This window comes from Cnephaeus nilssonii (assembly GCF_951640355.1).
Source record: "Cnephaeus nilssonii genome assembly, chromosome: X".
NCBI classification, from domain to species: Eukaryota; Metazoa; Chordata; class Mammalia; order Chiroptera; family Vespertilionidae; genus Cnephaeus; species Cnephaeus nilssonii.
Window position 1 is genome coordinate 127,854,039 of NC_137071.1, and position 24,204 is coordinate 127,878,242.

The 24,204-nt window shown below is 39.4% G+C and overlaps 1 protein-coding gene and 1 long non-coding RNA gene across 2 annotated transcripts in view; one reads left to right on the plus strand and one right to left on the minus strand.

Moving 5' to 3' along the window:
• The first annotated feature begins 1,536 nt into the window (after positions 1–1,536).
• Positions 1,537–24,204, plus strand: part of LOC307095628 — a 32,202-nt gene continuing 9,534 nt past the window's right edge. Inside the window, exons 1-4 of the long non-coding RNA XR_013813207.1 lie at positions 1,537–2,176; positions 3,377–3,464; positions 5,055–5,206; positions 5,488–5,608. This is a non-coding gene — a long non-coding RNA (uncharacterized lncRNA). The remainder of the gene's footprint in view (positions 2,177–3,376; positions 3,465–5,054; positions 5,207–5,487; positions 5,609–24,204) is intronic.
• Positions 10,545–24,204, minus strand: part of RP2 (RP2 activator of ARL3 GTPase) — a 35,868-nt gene continuing 22,208 nt past the window's right edge. Inside the window, exons 4-5 of the mRNA XM_079764969.1 lie at positions 19,055–19,140; positions 10,545–15,157 (exon numbers count right to left, since the gene is read on the minus strand). Of these exons, the coding sequence (XP_079621095.1) occupies positions 15,074–15,157; positions 19,055–19,140 (170 nt within the window). The 3' untranslated portion in view covers positions 10,545–15,073. The remainder of the gene's footprint in view (positions 15,158–19,054; positions 19,141–24,204) is intronic.

Genomic DNA, 24,204 nt, shown 5'->3' on the forward strand with positions numbered 1-24,204 from the left:
GTGGCAGTCAGATGAATGGCTGTGCTTAGTGGTGCTGGTTGAAGCTGTAAGAAAGGCTCGTGCCTAGAAGAAAGAATATAAAGAATATAGGGATAAAAGCAGAGGATTCAAGACCGAACCTTGTAACATGATGACAGATGAGATAGAGAGGGAAAAGGAAGGGCAGAGAAAGAAAGCAACGAGCTAGCTAAAGAGACCAAGTCTCAAAGAAGTAGATAAAATGGAGTCTAGCATGCCTGGCCCAGGCAGTGCTCAGGAATTCACGGATGGTGGATAACTGCATTCATTATCACAGGAACCAAGGTGGGAGACATTTTAAAGAACAAAGGAGTGATTATCAGTGAAAAAATGCTACAGGGAACGAAGTGTGATAAAAAAAACCAACCCAATGGATCTTGACAAGAAGATTTAGATGTGCTCTTCTGAAGTATAAGTGGTACCGACACTGGTAGCATTCTTATGGACAGCAATAAAAGATGTGCCAGTGGCATGGTAGTTACTTGGTTCCTGTCCCTATCAAGTAGTTCTTCCTGAATTCCCTCAGTCACACAGGAAACGTCTTGTTCTCTGGAATCCAAGTCCAGCCTGTGGTATCCAGCCAAAGGTCATCTCTTTCCAGACATCTCTGAGCACTAAATTTTTTGCGTTCCCTGAATTTCATCCCAAGTAGAAAAAAAATCACCCATGAGTCTTTGGAAAAGTAGTGTCATGATTTTTTTCTACTCTTTCTCTTTCTTTCTTTCTTTCTTTCTTTCTTTCTTTCTTTCTTTCTTTCTTTCTTTCTTTCTTTCTTTCGTTCTTTCTTCTTTCTTTCGTTCTTTCTTTCTTCATGAAGCACTTTTTATTTTTAATTTTAAATAATTCTTTATTGTTGAAAGTATTACATATGTCCCCTTTTCCCCCATTGACTCCCTCCAGTCCCCCGCCCCCTTACTCTTTTAAAAAAACTCTTCTTTACCACCTTTTTTCGTGCTTCTTTAATACCAACTTTTATATAAAAAGAGATAATATGCTTACAAAGGTTGAGAAATCAAAACTGTAAAAAAGTATACATTTATTTAAAAAAAATATTTCAGAGAGGAAAGGACAGGGAGAGATAGAAACATCAATGATGAGAATCATTGGCTGCTTCCTGCACACCCCACACTGGGGATCAAGCCTGCAATCCTGGCATTTGCCCTGACTGGGAAACGAACCCACGATCTCCTGGTTCTTAGGTAGACGTTCAACTACTGAGCCAAGCTGGCTGGGCTAAAAAGGTATACATTTAGACATATTTGTCAATAATTAAATCTAAAAATCAAAATAAACGAACAAAGAATCTAATGAACAAAATAAAATGATGAATAAAATAGAACCAGAGGCATGGAAACATGGAAGATACTGAAGAATCTCAGAGGGAAGGAGACAAGGGGGGAGGAATGGGGAGAGATTAACCAAAGAACTTATATGAATACTAGTGGCCCAGTGCATGAATTTGTGAACATTGAAAGAAAATTAGAAGAAATGTTTTAGTATCGCTATTTGCCCTTTCTCTATAATAGAAGTGTCAACCAAATTCGTGATCAACAATGACAGATCGAAACACACACGTGCGATTGGCACCAGCGAGAGCTTTATATGTTTCATGCATGCACAAGTCAAATTAGCCTTTTATAGATATAGAGTAAACTTGCTTAATTAGACCTGCTTTCTGATGTAGCTAAACTTTTTCCAGCCCAGTGAAGCACCCCAACTTCTCTTTCAGGTAATTGTCAGCAACACAGCAGTAAATATCAACGCGAAGCAGATTATTATTGTAGATCACGCTGGGAGAACAAAGGGTAAAATATTTAACTGCAGCAGTGTTTGAATATATTCTGTGCAGTGAGAAAACCTGAAGTCATTTTCAAGGTCCACCATTTCTTACTTCTTTTCAGTCGGGTCAAGTTTCTAAGCTTTTTAAATCTCTGTTTTCCAGCTAATGAAAAGAAAAGAGGATTCCACCGAGTCTCCTATCTACCTACTCCAGGACTTCGTGAGGATCAAATGAGATGAGGCATGGGAAAATGCTTCACAGACATTAGGTTAAAGTGTGAAATGTTTGCACCTGGCTATAAAGCAAGTCGTGTTCCTAGGCTGAAGAAACTGGAAGGAGGCTAGTTGTCGCTAGAAAGAGGAAGCTGGGCATTGCGAGGTGACGACATTACTGGGTGCCCACAGTGACCATTTCCAGGCTGGGCTGGGCTGTGGGCCACATTTTGCACCATGGGGTCTCAGCAGTGTTGGCCGTGATTTGGTGGGCTGTTGCTCCGGGGTGGTGGCAGGGCCTGTGCCCTACTTGGGGGAAGCTGAGTGTTGCTTTGTGGGCGCCAGGTCTGCAGTGCCAGTGTGCATCATGGCAGCTCCTGCATTGAGTGTCTGCCCCCTGGTGGTCAGTGAGCATCATAGCGACCGGTTGGTCAGACACTTAGCATATTAGCCTTTTATATATATTGATATGCATTGCCCAGGAACACAGACAATAGGGTTGTGAAGGCCTGGGGTGGGGCAGGATCCAGGTGGAGGGGGGCAATGGGAGAAATAGAGGGAGGACATCTATAATACTCTCAACAATAATCATTGTTTTAAAAAAGGGATCTCATTCCCACTTCTGACCCCACACCCCTCATTTCCTCTTGTCTCCTATGGGTAGCTATTATTGGCTTCTTATTTTTCCTTTCAGTGGCCCTTTATACAAAATTAAGCATGCATACACACACTTATTATCTCTCCTTTTCTTTTTCAAAAATATATTTTTATTGATTTCAGAGAATAAGGGAGAGGCAGAGATAGAACACCAATGATGAGAGAGAATCATTGATGAGCTGCCTCCTGCATGCCCTCGAGCCTGCAACCCAGGCATATGCCCTGACAGGGAATCAGACCATGACCTCCTGATTCATAGGTCGACGCTCAACCACTGAGCCACTGCGTCCAGGCTATCTCCCCCTTTCTTATACATGAGATAACATTGTGGGTACACTGTTCTAGACCTTGGTTTTGTAACCTCAAAGTAACATTTCTCTTTACCAGAACATAGAGATCTTTGGTGTTTTGTTTTTACTTCATCCTATTTAAATGTTTCTCTGCCCATCTTTGATTCCCCCCTCATCTTTAGTAATTTGCACAGTTACCTTATTTAGGCTTTCTAACTGCCTGGAGGGCTATATGTATTTTGAAAAACACCCGCAATGAATTTTGACAGGCCCCTCCCTCTGGAATAGTGGTTAAGAGACAGATATCAGTTTAAACCCAAGCTCTACCACTTACTTGCTATAGTAATGCTAATCTGTAGGTGAAAGGAAGCTCAGGGGTAGTCTTCTCCTCCTCCACTCCTACCTCCACCCCTCCACAGGAGTGCTGATCTGGATTGGGAAGACTCCAGGGTAGTAGGTTGAACCACGGTCACAGTTGGAGGCACTTTCAGAGGAGCCTTTAAAGAGGTACGTGTTGCTTGCGGGCTGTCTCTGTCTTTTGTTAGTGCCCTTTTGCTCGCCCTCTCTTTGCAGCCATGTTCTAGGGGCAGAGGCTCCCAGGCATGGAGACAAATGGTATTTCTTTCCTTCTTGCAACCCTAGGTAGGGGGCTTTGTTACATCAGTAAAGAAAGAGCCACACCTAGAATGTGGGCTTTGGGGGCCTCAAGACTTTCTAGCATAGCAAAATCTCAATCCGTGCAGTGGTGCACTGGAATTTGGGGGCAAAGCTCCTGCTAATACAAGAGTCACTTTGCTTTGTTTTATACTCCAGGCATAGATTTCCCTCGGAGACCTCTGGAACCAAGTAATTGGGGGCAAGATTCAGGTTCTGCTCTACTTTGGTGAAATACATCCTCAACCATATTGATCTCATGCTTTGGTAGACCCCTGCTTACCAATCTCAAACATGTGACCCTAAACAAATGAGATACTAGATGTAAGTTTCAGTTTCTTCGTCTGGCAAAATGGGAGCAATGACACGATCTTCATACATTTGATGTGAAGGTTAAATGGCTTGAAGCATGCAAAGTATTTAATACGGTACCTGGCTATTATAGCAGGTGCTCAATAAACTGTTGCTATTATTTTTACTATTGTTATTATTGCTGAGCAGTATAATGTAGTGGTTAAGACTATGGATTTTGGAATTAAACTGTTCTTTCTGGCTTTGGGTCCAGACTCTGCACTTAGCATTTAATAACCCAAACCCAAATACGCTGAAATGATTTCTGCCACTTCAGATGAGTTGGGAGGTACTTCTTCTGAGGGGTGGACAGAGGAATGGAACATTTTCCCATAAAAAAACGCACTCATTTAAAATTTAACAGGATAGATGAAGGATACAATATAGGTCTCAAATGCTGCCCTATTGCTATAGGCTTTGGTCATTCATTTGTTTTACAAGTACATGTTAGCACCAAAGGGTTTATAATGTTATAACATGAATAAAGATGTATAAAGGAGGTCAGCATTTTTTTTTTAATTTTAAGAAGCTCAGCCCAGGTTCAAGTCAGAAATGTCTGACTCTTAAAACCTAAGCACCACATTTATGCACATGTTTTTCTTTTTTTCTGTTATGTTACCTTTAAAACAGTAATGGAAAGGCAGTGATCATATGACACCTGAATCCTGGTTGAGTGCTACCATTATTACTATTTAGAAGGCAAAGAAGTACCTTCTAAATAAGAAATTCCAATTAAGTCTCATATGAAGACATCAATATATTTATACAGAGGTAACCAAAAGAAAATCCATTTAAAATAAATAAAGAGTATGATGTGCATTTAGGATTTTACGTTTAAAAAATATTTTTTTGTAATTGATTTCAGAGAGGAAGGGAGGAGAGACAGAAACATCCATGATGAGAACCATCAATTGGCTGTCTCCTGCACGCCCCCTGCTGGGGATGGAGCCCACAACTGCAACCCAGGCCTGTGCCCTGACCTGGAATCAAAATGCGACCTCCTGGGTTTATAGGCTGAAGCCCAACCACCTGCTAGGGCAGGATTTTACTTTTCTTTCAAATTTTAGGTTTACAATTAAGTCTTTGTTCCAGGAAAGAAATAAAAGCCATTGTCACTGCATTCCCCCCCAAATTTGGAGCAACACTGAATACTTCCCTGGACAACCCTGCACGTTTTATTGATGACGGCCAAGCTCACCCCTGAACACTAGAAGTGGGAAGATGTCAAGAGATCAAGAGGGAGGGTAAGCAAGGAAAAAACCTCATAGACATAGCCAACAGTATGGTTATTATCAGAGACAGGGAAAGGGGGGTGGGAGGAAGAAGAAGATGGTAAAAGGGGGATACATGGTGATGGAAGGAGACGACTCGGGGTGATGAACACACAGTACAATATACAGATGATATACTATAGAATTGTACACCTGAAACCTATATAATTTTATTAATCAATGTCATCCTAATAAATTCAATAAGAAATTATTTTTAAATCCTCACTTGAGGATATTTTCCCATTGATTTTTAGAGAGAGTGGAAGAGAAAGGGAAAGACAGTGAAAAATATCAATGTGAGAGAAACACATCGATTGGTTGTCTTCTGCACTTGCCCTGACCAGGACCTGGGCCGGGGAGGAGCCTGCCACTGAGGTACGTGCCCTTGACCAGAATCGAACCTGGGACCATTCAGCCTACAGACTGACGGTCTATCCATTGAGCTAAACTGGCTAGGGCTCAATAAAAATGTTTTGTTTTTTTTAAAGAAGGAAGATAACAGATCTGAGAGTGACTAACTTCTCCCACAAGCCCAAAGCAAGTAGTTGACTGCTCTTTAATTTTAATTCAGCCCCAGCATCAACTCACCACTCAGGCTTTATGCAACATTTCCCAACTGAATAAAATAAACTTGAATATGAAAACACATCAGAAGAAAATTTAAGTCAGCAACTGCCATGCTCTTATCTCTGTTTCCAGTGAATACTGCTGGTGTTCTTAAAGGTCCCAGGGAGAGCCTCAGTGGGCAGAGACTGCTGCTACTATTTCAACACAAAATGGGGAGGGGGGCAGTAAATATTATAGAATGTCTTTTTAAAAATTTTATTTTATTGTTGAGTATATTACAGATGTCCCCCATTTCCCCCCCTCTACCAGTCTCCTACATCATCCCAGGCCTTCACCAGTCTATTGTCTGTGTGCATGAGCTATGGCTGATTTGTACTTCTACATCCCTTCACCTTTTTCACCACCACCCCCAAATTCCCTCCCATCTGGCAACCATCAAAATGTTCTCTGTATCTATGAGTCTGTTTCTGTTCTGCTTGTTCTTTTATTTTGATTTTTAGATTTAATTGTTGATAGACATGTATTTATTGCCATTTTATTGTTCCTATTCTTGATCTCAATTCTTCTTCTTCTTAAAGAAGACCCTTTAACATTTTCAATTAATACTGGTTTGGCGGTGATGAACTCCTTTAGCTTTTTCTTGTCTGGGAAGCTCTTTATCTGACCTCCAATTCTAAATGATAGCTTTGCTGGGGAGAGTAATCTTGGTTGTAGATCCTTGTCATTCAATCAAAAAGATTTATTAAATACAGATCACACTAGAGGCCCAGTGCACACAATTCGTGCACAGAGGGGGCGTTTCCTCAGCCCAGCCTGCACCCTCTCCAATCTGGGACCCCTTGGGGATGTCCGACTGCCAGCAGTCAGACATCCCTCTCGCAATCCTGGGCGACTGTCTCCTAACCGTTCACCTGCCTGATCGCCCCTAACCCCTCTGCCTGCTGGCTTGATCGCCCCTACCTTGCCCCACTGCCAGCCTGATCGCCCCTAACTGCCTCTGCCTCGGCCCCCACCACCATGGCTTTGTCCGAAAGGAAGTCAGACATCTAGAAGATGGCCGGTTGACCCGGTCTAATTAGCATATTACCCTTTTATTAGTATAGATAGATTATATAGGATAGGATTGCTTAAATGGGGGGGGGAGCCTTTTTCAGCAGGAGGAGATGCTCTTGGAAGACAAAAACACGTAATCCCTATATCTGGACTGATAGCCAGCTATATGCACTATACTGCCAAACGGGTCATTAAAAAATTGAATCACTTTCTTATACCTTACACCAAACAGCTGCTGCCCTTAAAACCCCTCCTCAGCCCCCACCTTAGGTTCTGCCTTCGCAGTTCACCCATATTTGGTTCTGAATTATCAGTTTCTATGCCAGTGTCAAAAGCTCCACCTCCTAGGCAGCCATTGGCTCCTCGCAGTTCACCCAGATTTGGTTCTGATTGGTCAGTTTCTATGCCAGTCAGCATCTCCAGGCCTGATTATAGAGGTGGGGCTGATCAGCAGCTGCCCCAGGCTGTTGGTGAGTGGGCTGAACTGCTGACCTCTGGGAGAGAGAGAGGCTTGGCTGCTGGCGAGGCCGGGAGAGAGAATTCACCCTGCTTCTCTATCTGGGCCTCGCCAGCAGCCGCTGCCACTGCCGATTAGCCCCGCCTCTCTGAGAGGTCAGCAGTTCAGCCTGCTCGCCTGCGGCGCGCCGCCTGGCATTTTGTCAAGCCTCCGGTCGTTGTGGATGTTACGACCCTGGCCCTTTATATATATAAATTACTGGACCCTAAGCTACTCTCTAGGAATAAAAAGATTTCTAAGCCTTGATTCTAGCGCTTGAGGAACTAACTAATGGTCTAGGTTCAACAACTTTAATATGCATATGAATCCCCTACCTTGTTAAAATATAGATTATTTAACACAGGGGTCCTCAAACTTTTTAAACAGGGGCCAGTTCACTGTCCCTCAGACCATTGGAGGGCCGGACTATAGTTTTAAAAAAAACTATGAACAAATTCCTATGCACACTGCTAAGTCGGCTGCTAAGCAGGACAGGCAGCGGCAGCAAAAACACCCGGCGGGCCGGATAAATGTCCTCGGCGGGCCGCATGTGGCCCGCAGGCCGTAGTTTGAGGACCCCTGATTTAACAGATCAGGAGTGGGGCCTGAGACTCTAAAGAGATTTAGGTGATGCTGCTGCTGGTCCACAGACAACACTGTAAGTCACAAGGGCAGCATGGATAAACAAATGGAATAAAGGCCAAACCAGCGTGGCTCAGTGGTTGAGCATCGACCTATGAACCAGAAGGTCATGCCCGAGTTGCATGCTTGATCCCCAGTGTGGGGCATGCAGGAGGCAGCTGATCCATGATTCTCATTCATCACTGATGTTTCTCTCTCTCCCTCTCCCTTCCTCTCTGAAATCAAGAAAAACATTTTTAAAAAGAAATGGAATAAAGGGTCACAGGTACTTGGAAATCTACAGAGTACTGTGTGAGCACCAATAAAGCAATGCACCCTTCTACCTGAGAGTGTTAGAAAGGCTTTATATAGGAGCGGCTGAATGAGCTGAGTCTTGATTTCCAGGTGATGGCAGAAAGTCAAGAGGTCTCATTGAAGTGCAGTGATTATGGTGTGAGATGGATAAGCCCCGTGGTCGGCAAACTGTGGCTCGCGAGCCACATGCGGCTCTTTGGCCTCTTGAGTGTGGCTCTTCCACAAAATACCACGGCCTGGGCGAGTCTATTTTGAAGAAGTGGCATTAGAAGAAGTTTAAGTTTAAAAAATTTGGCTCTCAAAAGAAATTTCAATCGTTGTACTGTTGATATTTGGCTCTGTTGACTAATGAGTTTGCCGACCACTGGACAAGCCCATCTAAACTTTCTGACCCTCAATTTTCCCATTTGTAAAATGAAGGATTGAAAAGGTCCAGACCCTTCAAAGTCCTAAAACTAGATGATCTCTAATGAGAGAAAATTTAAAATCACTTAACATATGACCTGTTAAAGTTAGGGTGAAATAGATTTTATCAATGAGCCTAACAAACTGACCTACATTTGACAAAAGTACATCAAACAATAAGAAAACAGCACTTAACAGCTTATTTACTTCTTTTTTCCTATTCAGTTGCCTATTTGTAGGCAGTGTATGGCTTCACAGCTGAATTACTTCAAAAGAACGCTACACTCACTTGACTGGCTCAATAATACTTAACATTTATAAAGTACCTTTCATCTTCAAGGCAATTTACAAACATCAGTGAATGACTTGTCACATCACTTGCAAGTGACTTTTTCATTAGTTCCATTGCAGATGGGCCAGATTTAACTGAAATGGGGCAGGCAGGCCCAGAATGAGGGTGAGAGCAGAGGTGAGAATGTCTCTGCTACCTGTGCTCCTGTTCCCTCACCATCTATTTATAGGTGCGAATCCACCCTCACCAGGAAAACACCAAAACCCTAGAAAAGTAACAAACTGCTATTTCTGAACATCTTGCTGGAGTGTGCCACTGAAAGCCAAAATGTCAGAGGAGAGAGATGAAGTTCAAGGCTTCTAGATATCTTCCCACGTGAGACTGACCTCCCCCAACACTCTACAGGCAGACCTCGCTTATTGTGCTTCACAGGTGGTGTGGTTTTTACAAAATGAAAGCAAAACACTCAACCAGCAAAAAGATTACAACTCACTTTATTGTGATACTCACTTTATTATAGTGGTCTGGAACCAAACCCACAATATTCCCCATGCATGCCTGTATTTACCAAAAAAAGAAAACCAAGTCAACAGTGAATGATTCCATTTTCACAAAAAAGGTTTCCATTACTAAAATTCAAATGAAGTTTGGCTCATTTAGTGTTATGCTTCTAAAGGGTAAAGTCTTTTCTAGACCGAGCTTTGAAGGAGTAACCACACCCTAATTACACTATCTTCTCTTCCTATAAGAACAGAGTGAAATGCACCCCTTTTAAATAAGAATAGTACATTTTAAGCTCAGCACAGCAAGAATTACCCAATAAATGTGAAGTATTTTTAGTTATTGTATGTACATTACTGTTTTTCCCCAAATGTAGAAGCTTTAGACAGAAATAACGATAATAAATGTTATTTTAAAACCAACCAATCTGCAGTTTCAGTACTTCTGATTTATGGGCTAGGAAAGGGAGAAGTGTACAAAAGTCTGGTGATTGGGTAATAATTTAAAAATAAGATCCATTTGTATAAACCTGAGAAAAGTATATCACAGAGGCGGTAGAAGGGTACAGGGGGGATAAATGGTGATGGAAGGAAACTTGACTTGGGGTGGTGAACACACAATACTTAAAAAAAAGAAAGTACTTCTTTTTTACTATTTTCTATTTCTAATTTAGAAATAGAAATACTTTCTAATTTAGAAAGTATTTCTAATTTACTGTTTTCTTAAATATAGAAAAGAAAGATGCCTAATCTTAGTAAGTATTTAATCATAATAAAATGTATCTTTTAACAAAGGAAGCCTTATATTGGAAATTCCTCAGATTAAAACAGGTTTTTTACTTCCTTTGAATTTTCTCAGAGTGCTTTGTGTGTACACATACATGGCATACAGCTCACTTCTCATTAACATGAGACAGAGATTAGAAAATTTTATTCTATTTTTATCATTAAAAATTTGTGTCATGATCAAATTTTGGCACATATATGAGTAAATGTTTATTATAGAAGTGCTCTTAAAAATAAGTGTTTAGCCATTTTCATTTAAACAACATTTATTATAAATCAAATTTTATAAACAGTAGGTAAACTACATATAAAAGCTACACATAAATATACAGAAGCAAAAAACAGTACTAAAACATAAGCAGTACTATCAACACAAGAGAAATAAGGTAATACAATGTTTACACATGTATAACTTAAAAAATTACTCATTTTTCATTACTTCAAAAGCTATTCAGAAAGGAAATGGAGTATACTATAATTACTATCAAAGTTTAGAATTATAGAAACAACAACCATAGCACTACTTATTTTAAAAAATATTTTCAAATATTCGGAAGACAAACGACTGTCCTTAAATACAAATTAGACTTGGGTAGAAGCTCTTCTTTAACTGAAGAATATAAAAATGTAGGCTTTGGTTAACAGATACTAAATTTAGTGGAAATTTAAAATCAACATCTTCCTTTTTTGTTATATTCCTGAGTTTTGCCAAAATACCATAGATAAAATAAAGAGCTTAATTTACAGCTTTGCATACCATTGTATTATATTTTTGAAACAAAAAGTACTATGAGTAAGTGTGAGTAATGGGGTTTAATAATGTAATCATGACTAGAAGGAACATGTTTATTTTAGCTTAACGATGGGAAAAATTAGTGCCCTCTGACCCTACTTGCAAAGTTCATCTGTAAATTATGATCAAAATTATATTAAACCTGTCACCAATTTTTATTTGCATATTATGAAATTGTTTTGATTTAAAGGAGAGGTTGATTATGTAGTATATGTAGAATGCTGTTTAAAAAGATTAAAAGGAAGAAGTGAAACTGTCATTATTCACAGATGACATGACATTGTACATAGAAAACCCTAAAGTCTCAACCAAAAAAAACCCTACTAGATTTAATAAATGAGTCCTGCAAAGTAGCAGGACACAAAATTAACATCCAGAAATCAATGGCATTTTTATACACCAATAATGAATACTCAAAAAGAGAAAGTAAAAACACAATCCCATTTACCATTGTAACAAAAAAAACTGAGATACTTAGGAATAAGCTTAACCAAGGAGGTAAAAGACCTGTACTCGGAAAACTACAGGACATTGGAAAAAGAAATAGAGGAAGATACAAACAAATGGAATAATATAGCATGTTCATAAATTGGAAGAATTAACATCAATAAAATGTCCATACTACTCAAAGCAATCTACAGATTCAATGCAATCCCTATTAAAGTTCCAATGGCATATTTCACAGATCTAGAACAAATACTCCAAAAATTTATATGGAACAAAAAAAGACCCCGAATAGCTGCAGCAATCTTGAGGGGAAAAAAAAGTAGGAAGGATCACAATACTGGATATCAAATTATACTATAAAGCCATTGTAATCAAAACAGCCTGGTACTGCCATAAGAACAGGCATATAAATGGAACAGAACAGAGAACCCAGAAATTGACCCAAGCCATTATGCTCAGTTCATATTTGACAAAGGAGGCAAGAGCATACAATGGAGTCCAGACAGTCTCTTCCATAAATGGTGTTGGGATAACTGGACAGGTACATGCAAAAAAATGAAACTAGACCACCAACTTACACCGTACACAAGAATAAACTAAAAATGGATAAAAGACTTAAATGTAAGTCGTGAAACCATAAAAATCCTAGAAGAAATCAGAGGGAGCAAAATCTCAGACACCTCTGGTAGCAATGTATTTGCCGATACATCTCCTAGGGCAAAGGAACAAAGGAGAAAATAAAGAAATGGGACTACATCAAAATAAAAAGCTTCTGCACAGCAAAAGAAACCACCAACAAAATGAAATGGGAGCCCACTGTATGGGAGAACATATTTGCCAATGATACGACCAATAAGGGCTTAATTTCCAAAATATATAAGGAACTCATACAACTTAACAAAGGAAGACAAACAATCCAATTCAAAAATGGGCAAAGGACCTAAATAGACACTAACCATCAGAGAGATGCAAATTAAAACAACAATGAGGTATTGCCTCACACTTGCCAGAATGGCTATCATCAATAAATCAACAAACAACAAGTGCTGGCCAAGATGTGGAGAAAAGAGAATCCTAGTACACTGCTGGTGGGAATACAGACTGGTGCAGTACGTAGTTTCCCCAAAAATTAAAAATAGAACTGCATTTGACCCAGTGATCACACTTCTAGGAATATAGCCTAAGAATCCTGAAACACCAAACAGAAAGAATGTACGCATTCCTATGTTCATAGCAGCACAATTTACAATGGCTAATATCTGGAAACAGCCCAAGTGCCTATCAGTAGATGAGTGGATATAAAAGCTGTGGTACATTTATACCATGGAATACTATGCAGCTGTAAAAGAGAAGGATCTATTACCCTTTGAGACAGCATGGAAGGACCTGAAGGGTATTATGCTAAGTGAAATAAGCTAGCCAGACAAGTATCACATGACCTCACTTATATGTGGAATATAATGAACAAAATAAACTGACAAACAAAATAGATCCAGACACCTGGAGGCATGGAAGACTGATGAATCTCAGAGGGAAGTGGGGAGGGGTGGGTGGGTAGAGATTAACCAAAGAACTTATATGCATATATGCATAACACTCGGACACAGACAATATTACTGTAGGCCTGGGGGGATTCGGGGTGGGTGTAAAAGGGGACATTTGTAATACTTTCAAAAATAAAGATAAATTTAAGAAAAAGATTGAAATATTGCAATGCTAATGGTTAGCACAAGGCCAGGCACAGGGTAAGTGCTCAATATTACTAATTTAAAGTGAAAAGTCGTTTAATGTATTATTTCTGGACATCAATACACAATTCAATGTAATAGTTATAAATTAATATGAAAATATCCAAAAAACAGTTTAAACATGAAAATACATTTTTAGTAACAATAAGAGGAATTTTTACAAGTGGCTATTTTCAGTTTTAGTTTTATCAAAATAGAATTAAATTTAAGGTTCTTTTGAAAAAATAGACCTATAAAAGCTTATTTCCTATTAGCTGCTATATGAAATGTGGATGGTAGGTTCAGTCACTTTTCTTTTTTCTTTTTCCCATAGAAAGAAGAAATTAATTTTATTACAAGGACATTGCTTCTTTTAAACTATTCAAGATTTTTTTAGATTTACAATCAGAAAGAATAATTCTGGAAATCTAAATATTATAAAAGGAAATAAATCAGTCACTTTTATACAAGATCAACCTCCCAACATCTTCTGAACTGATTACTTCAAATTACAATAAACCCCTTAAAACAGAGTTTCCCCTGGAGACTGAATCGGTGCATCTGGGGATTGGTTCCAACAATTGGACTTTTAAACAAGTATCCCCTGCCTCCTGGCACATTATTATGGTAGGTTGATTTGGAGAATAACGCTTTAAAGCAACCAAATAATTTGTATCATGCTTGAACATTATTTGCTATGAGTGGCATATTTAATGAAAATCAAATTTATCTAGCTTTTTAATCTACATAGCTTATCATCATGCCTAAGTATGTCTTACCTGAATATTACAAGGTTTTATTCCGATTCTACTAATATCTCACAAGAGCTAATAAAACAGTAATCATCTTTTTGAAAACTGCTGGTGATTGGGCTTCTACAGTCTTAGTGTTGCATATATCTTTTCTTACCAGAAGGCAGAAGAGTCCTCTAGCAGTTATAGTAAAAAACTGAATAAGGTGGAAATTATTCAAATAATCATACTACTCACAAAGTAGTCTTTAAACAGCTTTACCAACATCAGTTAGTAGAGTTACTTGCAAAACCAGTTATCAAATACCTATTAATTTAAAAATTCAATTTATGATTATGTCAAGTCTGTGTACAGACTCTCATTTGCCATATTAAGCAGCTAGGAAGCAGTTCTTTAACTGGATATGTCTACATGAAAAAAATGCACATAGGTTCATTCTAATTGATCAACTAATAACAAATCCCTCTAAATTAAAAAAGAAAATAAGCAATGGAATGCATTCTCAAACAAATATCATGGAACACTGAGGAAAGTTTAAATTATTAGATTTGAAAGAACATTTAACTAGGATTAAAACCATGAACTGTTAGCCACTTCTATTTTCTAATAACAGTATCATATGCAGAGAATCAAAACTGCAAGTTTAATGAAGTGGGTTAGTGGGTTACTTCATTTAAGCACGGCCTGTGTGGCTCAGTGGTTGAGCATTGGTCTATGAACCAGGAGAACACTGTTCGATTCCTGGTCAGGGCACATGCCCAGGTTGTGGGCTCCATCCTCAGTAGGGGGCATGCAGGAGGCAGCCAACCGATGTTTCTATCTCTCTACCTCCTTCTCTCTCTAAAATCAATAAAAACATACTTAAGAAATAGAAAAATAAAATCAGGTCAGTGAAGTACCAAATTCTTAAAAAAACAAAACAACAACTTAATTTAAATGAACTATTTTTGAACCTCAAGTAAATGATGCAGTATTCAATAATTTATTGAAGAATCAACTTTAACAATGTTAGCCTTAGTAAAAGCCGTTGGTAATATACAAATTGAGAAGGGCTTTAATACCAAGTCCCTGGTTCCACGGTGCACTTCACATTCCCATCTGTATATCAGCAAAGTTGTAGAAGCCATCTATATCTCTAGATGCTGTCTCCTTGTTTTGTGATACAAACGTCTATTTTAGATATAAAAGAAACAAAAATAAATACTAGTAATCCCCAAATTCCAAAGCCCATGTTCTCCACAGAACAAAGTCATAAGCTTGCTATTTAAAATAAATTCAAGCACATCATTTATAATGTTTAATGTGTAGATTTTCTGTAGAATCCATGCAATATAGTTTCAATAGCTATAATGTAAATTAAGCTCCTTTAAAAGCACTGATGATGTAATTAAGGTCTTTGCTTTCATAATACTTCACTTGTATTTTATTACACTTGGGATTTTACTGTTTTAAAATATACAACACTCAATATTATGAAAGCTACTGAATAGAGTTGTATTTAAAGAACTTTTAGTTTTTTTCTATTTTCTATAAATAATTTCAATAGGCTGAGAAGCAAAACTTGAGATTATCTTTTTTTAAAGCTGCTAAAGATACATTACCAATTTAAAATAAACTACTTTCTGAACAACAATAAAGCAGTACTCAATAGAACCCTTTAAAAAAAGCTTTTACAAATGTCAGCCAGGAAACAGAAGAGACCTGAGTCCCATTCTAGCTTTATAAACTAGCTGTCCGATGCTGAAAACTTACTAAACCTCTCTGGGCTGTTTCCACATCTGTAAAATGAGAAAGTTCGGTCAGATCATCTTTAACTCATTCAGACCTAAAAACAAGTCATATAACCATTTTCTCTGTTTCCTTTTTTATTCAATCTCATTATATTTGCCCCAACCTTAATAGTATGTGATGATAAAATGAGGTAAAAGACAAAATACTTTAAATTACGCAAATTCAAGGAACCATAAGTCGAATCAGACTACAAAACCCACAAATTTCCTCTCATCCTATATAATAAAAGCCTAATATGCTAACTGTCTGGTTGACCAGTCAGCCGTTCAACTAATCAAAATGTAATATGCTAATGATATGCTAATGCCGCTCAATCACTCGCTATGAATGTGCACTGACCACCAGGAGGGCAGACACACTGATCTGTAGGTTAGCTTGCTGCTGGGATCGGGACTGAGTGACATGGGCCAGACATGCCCTGGAGCCCTCCTGAGGTCCCTTCCTGGCTGGCCCACCTCCCGCATCTCTTCCCGGCCTCAATCATGCACCAGTGGGGTCCCTTGGCCTGGCCTGCACCCTCTTGCAATCCGGGACCCCTTGGGGGATGTCAGAGGGCCAGTTTTGGCCCGATCCCGCAGGCCAGGCTGAGTGACTCCACTGGTGCACGAATTCGTGCACTGGGCCTGTAGTATATTTATCAAAAATAATCAGTTACATATATAATCGTTTAATCCTTTTACATGTTTGTTTTTTAAATTACATTAAGTCTGAAGTTCTTAAATACACAACTTCATCAACATATCTAGAAAATACCTATTTGTAATGATATCTAGATAAAGTTCCAGTTCAATTTTTGAGGAAGCATTACTGAAACAAATAAAAATGAAACTGGGCAATGGGATCATCTGTCTAAAGCAGGGGTGGGGAACCTTTTTCCTGCCGAGGGCCATTTGGATATTTATAACATCATTCTCGGGCCATACAAAATTATCAACTTAAAAATTAGCCTGCTGCATTTGGTCAAACATTTATTTCACCCCTAATGCCTTGGCAGGGCCAGGCCAAATGATTTCACAGGCCTTACACAGCCCGAGGGTCGGACGTTCCCCACTCCTGGTATAAAGTATATAATGTTAGAAATACCAATAAGCTCATCATAAGTTAAAAATAGCATAAGTTGCCTGGCCAGTGTTGCTCAGTAGTTGAGCATTGATCATGAATCTGAAGGGGCCGGTTCCATTCCCCATCAGGGCACGTGCCTGGGTTTCAGACTCAATCCCCAGTAGGGGGCGTGCAGGAGGCAGCTGATCAATGATTCTCATCATTGATGTTTCTATTTCTCCCTTTCCCTTCCTCTCTCTGAAATTAATAAAAACATATTTTTAAAAAATTGTGAGCAAAAAAATGGTTATATTTTTAAAAAATAGCGTAAGTTGAAAATGCATTTAATCCACCTAACCTACCGAACATCATAGCTTAGCTACCTATCTTAAACGTGTTCAGAACACGTACATTAGCCTACAGTTGGACAAAATAACCTACCACAATGAATACACACTGTAGAGTATTGGTTGTTTACCCTTGTGATGGCAGGGCTGACTGGGAGCTGTGACTCCCTGCAGCTGTCCAGCTTATGAGAGTAAGGTAAATCATATCTCTAGAAGTATGATACCTACTGAATGCCTATCACTTAAAGTCTAAAAGTCATTAAGTCAAACCATCTGTATAACATTTTTTCAATAGATCATTCACTATTTTTAAAAAAAGGACTTGAAGACGCTTTTGATGAGACTTTTCACTTTAGAAACTTAAGTATTATTGATGGTTTTTAATAAGTACATTCTTATTTTATAAGTGTGTAAGCAATTAATATTTTAGTTTGGCAAGGAAAAACCAAAGCTTGGCTTCCAATTATTTATCGTAGGTTCTAAAAATCATGATCTGCTTTTTTAAAATTCCATGCAACACTGGGGCTAAAAAGTACTATTTGATTGTAAGGGAAAGGAAATGAAAAGGTTTGATTGAAATACAAATACTAGTCGGTCCCAGAACCCTGCCTAGGAGGTGGGGAAGTCATGTGTGCCTGTAGTTGTCTGTAGCTCCAAGGCTAATATGAAATGGGGAATTAGGAGGTAGGGGGGTGGTTTCGGGAGATACAAGGGCCTAGGGCTGATTCTGGGTAGTCAAGGGATTCTGGGGGGTCTCCGTGGCAGGTGGAGAATTCATGGGGACACTGGGAGCCCTGTAAATAATGATCCTAGGGTCCTGGAGGTATTTCAGGAGTAGGTTGGATTCTGAGGTTGTCTCTAGAGCACGGACTTTTTTGGAGCCCTGGGGGTTCCTCATAGGTGCAGAGGCCTCTAGATCACTAGGTTTTGCTTTGGGAGACGAGGAGGTCCCAGATCATTGGGGATGATTTCTGGAACCTTGGGGATCTCTCTGGAAGATGGGTTGGAGGGGAGTGCTGGCGTTCCCTCAAAGGTGGGGGCATTTCTGTAGCCTTACCGTTCCCAATGGAAGTCCCTGTTTTTCTGGAAACTTCCTGGGGGAGGTCTTTAGGCCCTTGAGGTGATTTTCAAGATTAAAAGGGCAGTTGTTCTAGAGTCTTGGGGTTCACCTCTAGGAGTGGGGGAGAGCGATGTTTCTAGAAGCCTACTAGGGGCTTTTGTTAGAGGTAGGGGGTCTTGGAGAACCTTTGAGAAGGAGTTTTGAATACCTTGGAATACCTTGGGGCTATTTCAGGGGACCACTGTTTTTCTTGGAGATGATATTGGGAAAGGTGAGATGACATACATGAGCTTTGGATTCTCTCTGAAGCTGAATTTCCTGGAGACTGATTTGAAGGCAGCCAGAGATGCTGGAAATTCTCTCCGACTCTGAAACAGTCTCTCTGAGGTTGTCCCTGTCTGGCCTGACATGTGCTCCTTCGAGGTCACAAAGAGAAGCCCTGGATTCTGGGATCCTGTGGATGGGATGTCTGTTTTCGATCAAAGTACATTTTTGAAAGTGTGCTAGGTCCAGGCTGGGGTTAGTGAGGCGGAGCTGGTTATTGCGGGGGGTAAAGGACAGGAGCTCAACCCTATGTAAGTGCCCTAATGGAGGCTTCCAGCAGGTTGGAGTATCAGGGGAGAGGTCAGGGCCTGCTTGGCAGTAGAGCCACTCTAAGCAGCCCAGGCAGGATGCCTTCTCACCAGGGGAATGTGGGCCTAGGCAAGCATCTGGGGTCTTCAAGGGATGTCAGGGCCAGTGGCCAGAAGAGCAGCAGTGCTGAGTCATGCTGAACTCAGCTCAGGATGGGGCTAAAAAAGAAGAAATACAGTCAATGAAATCTTGTACCTTGGTGCTCTTGAATATCTCGTTGACAACATTTTGACAATCTTCTACAACACGATCTCCATTAAACTCCAAGGCAATAACAGGACCTATAAGCAAACCGAAGAAGTGTTGTCTTATCAAGAATACAAATCTATTCTAAAATTAATCTTTTTGTACTTCCCTGAAGAATCTCTAGCTTCTTCTTTGGAAGTAAAAGAAAAGGAAGAAGGAAGTAGATAGATGGAATATCACTTCAGTTACTTCTTCCTACTCTAATTATAGTACAAACTAGAGGCCCAGTGCATGATTGAATCATGCACGTGTAGGGTCCCCTACACGCTTTCGCTTTCGATCACGGGAGAGCTGGGTGCCTGTCCGCTGGTGCACCAGGCCTTTCAGAAGCCTCCGCCCAGCCGGAGGCCCCTTCTGTGCCGCAGCACAGCCATGGCGCAGACACTGAGCTCCAGCCACTGCTGGTGACGCGAGCTCAGCGTCCTGCCGGCCCAATCGGCCACCCCGGCCACCCTGAGTCCCGCCCCCCCGCGCCTCCTGGCCAATCGCGGGCATAGCGAAGGTATGGTCAATTTGCATATTTGTCTATTATTAGGTAGGATTAACATAGAGTCTCATCATTACTACTATAGGACTATCACATTTTAAATTGATTTTGGAGAGAAGAAGGGAGGGAGGGAGGGAGGGAGGGAGAGAGAGAAACATTGATCCATTGATTGGTTGCCTCCCCATGCAAGCCAGAGAGAAAGACAGAAAGAGAGAGAGAGAGAGAGAGGAATATTGATTGGTTGCCTCCCTATACGAGCCAGACTTGCAACTTGGATGTGTGCCCTGATCGGGAATCAAACCTGCAACCTTTTGGTTGGTGGGACGACGATGATCCAACCAATTGAGCCATACCAGCCAGGGTGGACTATCACATTTTTAAGTGTTGTGAATAGTCTGGCTTTTCTAGTTTTCATTCATCTATAAAAAAACATTAAAAGCCCACCCATTTAGCAGTACAAAAAGCAGTTGACAAATGACAAAAGAGATCAAAAGCAATTCAAGTCAACGTAAGTTTTTTGCCAGGCAGCCAGCCTTGCTTCCAACTCTCCTCCTTACCAGCCAAGTTCTGGGCCACCAATAATGAAGTTAAGCCAAGTAGGAATTGAGGTCAAGCACCAAAAGTAATGACTATGTGAAATACTGTATATTTCTTGAGTGAGCCTTAAAATTATGTTCTAGATCCAATGACCAAGCGGTCACTTTTTTAATTCTCTGAAAATATTTATGCTTCCTCTCCATACATTAATTTATATACTTTTAAACCACCTGTACTTTAATTTCTGGATTTAAATGTAGCATTTGCACTACCCAGTGTCAAACTGTTGGCAAACATTGCCACAAGTCAGCCAAGCAAAATATGCCCTTCAATTCAATTAATATTTATTCAGCTATCACTGTATTCTTAATAGATTTGCTTTTTATCTCCTACAGTAATGGAGAAGTCCTGACCTCCATGAAATTACACATTTCTTGGAAAAAAAAACCAAAAACCACCACACACCATTAAACAAATACAGAACAACAGAGAATGATGAAGTACTAAGTAATGAAATGCTAAGGTGAATGTAGGCATGTGCCACAGGGCAAGGTACATGAAGGAGGAAAAAGATCCCACTAAATAACTAAAATAACTGAGGGCCTGTGATTTAATATAGGCAAAAATACAGAAAAGGTAGGCTATATCGATAGTCAACTATCCAATTAGATACAGAGAACAAATTAAAGTGTGGGTTTTTCAGCATCACAGAGTGTAGATCAAGACAGGTGCTGAGTAAAGAAAAGGAGGTAACTCAGAAAAATGGACAATTCTGTGTCTGAGGCAAGAAATGGGTAAGATCAACCGGGAATATCTTGTTGAGCCAAAAAGCAATGAAGCTATCAAAGGCCAATGGGGTTGTATCAAGAGGACACAGGAGCCAGCTTGAAGGAGCTCCCAGTGGCCAAAGATGAGCCTCAGTGAGATCCGAAGGAATAATGACTGCAATTTATTAAAACATACTGAATATATAAAAATTCATGAGCTACTAATGATATTTAGAAAAGAGAGAAACAAAGAAAATTCATTGGATACTACTATAGGTTGCTAGGGCACCAAATTATTACTTTGAATATTGATGCTTAATTATTTTCACTTTATTATGCTTTTCTGATCTGAAGCATATTTCAAATTAACCAAACAGTTCTATTGTACAAGAAGTTCTGTTACCATCCATTATTAAATATAGAGGTAGTGACATGATTAGAAAATGATCATTTTGCAACTCCTAGTAAAATAATTTAATCAGGCAACAATCATCAATGTTTTTAGCATCCCACAGGGAAGAGTGATAAGAAACTTCAATAAGAAGATTGTCACCAGCTGAACTTAATCAATTCTAGTATCACTAAACATGCAATAATTAAGTTATGTGCCCTCTCATGTAATGATATAGGAAACAGTACCACCTGTGAAATATTCTTGCCCAAAAGAACCCCTAAATGTGAGTATAAACAAGGCTTTGATCTAACTTATAGTCTACAAGAACTGTAGAGGAACAAATTAAACAAACCCAGGCACACTACAGGACAATTGACCAGGTTTCTTTTTTTTTTTTTTTTTTTAATATATTTTATTGATTTTTTGCAGAGAGGAAAGGAGAGGGATAGAAAGTTAGAAACATTGATGAGAGAGAAACATCAATCAGCTGCCTCCTGCACGCCCCCTACTGGGGATGTGCCTGCAACCAAGGTACATGCCCTTGACCGGAATCGAACCCAGGACCCTTCAGTCCGCAGGCCAACGCTCTATCCACTGAGCCAAACCGGCTAGGGCGACCAGGTTTCTTTTATAAGACAAAAAAAAAAAAAAAAGGGATGGGGTGGGGGGAGAGACACCTGTTTCTTGTTAAGAGCGATACAAAAAAATGACATATAGTGGGACAATTTTAAATCTGGATCACATTAACTATGAAAATACATAAAGAACCCAGCTGACATGGCTCAGTGGTTGAGCGTTGACCTATGAACCAGGAGGTAACAGTTTGATTCTAGGTCAGGGCACATACCTGGGTTGGGGGCTTGATCCCCAGTAGGGGGCGTGCAGGAGACAGCTGATCAATGATTCTCTCTCATCATTGATGTTTCTCTCTCTCTCTCTCTCTGAAATCAATAAAAGTATATTAAAGAATACATAAAGAATGTTTTTAGACAATTAGGGAAATTTGGATATGGACTGGTTATTAGATGAGATTAAGGAATTATTAATCATGATTGATGTCATAATATATTGTGGTTACTTAAGAAAACACCTGGTTTTAATTTTGTTTTGTTTAAGAAGAAACACACTAATATGTAGGGGTGAAATGACAAGACATTAAAATTTGATTAAAATATTTTAACAAAAAAGGAGGATATAAATTATTTTTTTAAGAATGGCAAAAAGTTGAGCCCTGGCCAGTTTGGCTCAGTAGATAAAGCGTCGGCCTGCGGACTGGGGGGGTCCCATATTGGAGAGGGTACAGGCTGGGCTGAGGGACAACCCCCCTCCATGCACGAATTTCGTGCACCGGGCCTCTAGTTTTAAATTAAATAAATACTGAGAAAAGAAAAAGTTGATAATAAATGCAGGGTTTCCAGTTTTGCAGAAAATGAAAAGTTTGAGTTAAGGTAGAATACAGTATGCTTTTAGTCAGGATCAGTACAAGGATATATAGTAGATATATTTTTAAAAGTCAGACATTTATTACTGAAAGTTCCTGCATTCTACAAAGACAACATAGTCCAGAATTCAGAAATCTAATTTTGGTAGAATTATCCAAGAGTAAAACTTGGTTGATATTTTTTGAATAGAATATTATGAGCTTCTGGTAAGCGACCTAATAATTTGTCAACAAACTCACTAACAAAAAAGGTAGACAAGTGCATCAATTTTGATTAATATGTATGGACAATCCTAAACTAAAAAAACTACAATGCTGACAATGTACTTTTTAAGAAGTCCTATTTGTCTTTCTATCTAATAATGATGACTACAATTACAGTGTTTATTTCAAACTGAACTATGAGGTCAACAGGGGTCATTAGTCATGCTTTTAGTGTTTTAATGTGAACGTCTTGTCAAATAGTTCACAGAAGCTTGAAATCTAAATATTTGAGCTGTCAAAAAGATTGTGAGACTTTGAAGTAAACAAAAAAAGATTCCCGAATGCCCTATCTAATAAACTCTTCTGTGTAATCTAACATGACCTTGGAACAAGCCACTACCATGTCTCAATTAGATTACAGCAACAGCCTCCAGATGGCTCTCTGCTTCCTCCTGAGAGCAAGCAGAATGATAAAAGTTACATTTTAAAGGGACCATGACATTCTTCTGCTCTAAAGCCTCCAGTAAAATATTATCTATATTTTTATTATTTTTAATTTTTTAAAAAAATAGCTGACAGTTTAAATAACATTAACAGTGTATTAGATATTTGTAGCATATGCAACAGTAAGATATGTCATAATGATACAGGGATGGGTGGAAAGATTTGAGTATATAATGTTATTAGGACCTTATATACTATAGGTAAAGTGGTATAATATTATTATAAGGTGGACTCAAATATGTATATTATAAAACCGAAGGCAACCATTATATAAAAGGTATAAACAATAAGTCAGGAGAGGAGATAAAATGGAGTTATAAAATAATGGCCAGCCCGAGACCGGTTTGGCTCAGTGGATGGAGCGTCGGCCTGCGGACTGGAGGGTCCCGGGTTCGATTCCGGTCAAGGGCATGTGCATTGGTTGCGGGCACATCCTCGGTGGGGGCTGTGCAGGAGGCGGCTGGTCGATGTTTCTCTCTCATCGATGTTTCTGGCTCTCTATCCCTCTCCTTTCCTCTCTGTGGAAAATCAATAAAATATATTTAAAAAATAAATAAATAAAATAATGGCCAATTAAACAAAAAGAGGTAAAAAGAAAGAACAAATGGAACAGAAAGCAGCTAGCAAGATGGTAGATGTCAATCCAACTATATCAGTCCCTTTCAATGTGAATGGTCTAAATACACCAGTTAAAAGTTAAGAGATTGTCAGAAAGGATTAAAAAGCAAGAACCAGTGCCCTGGCCGGTTTGGCTCAGTGGATAGA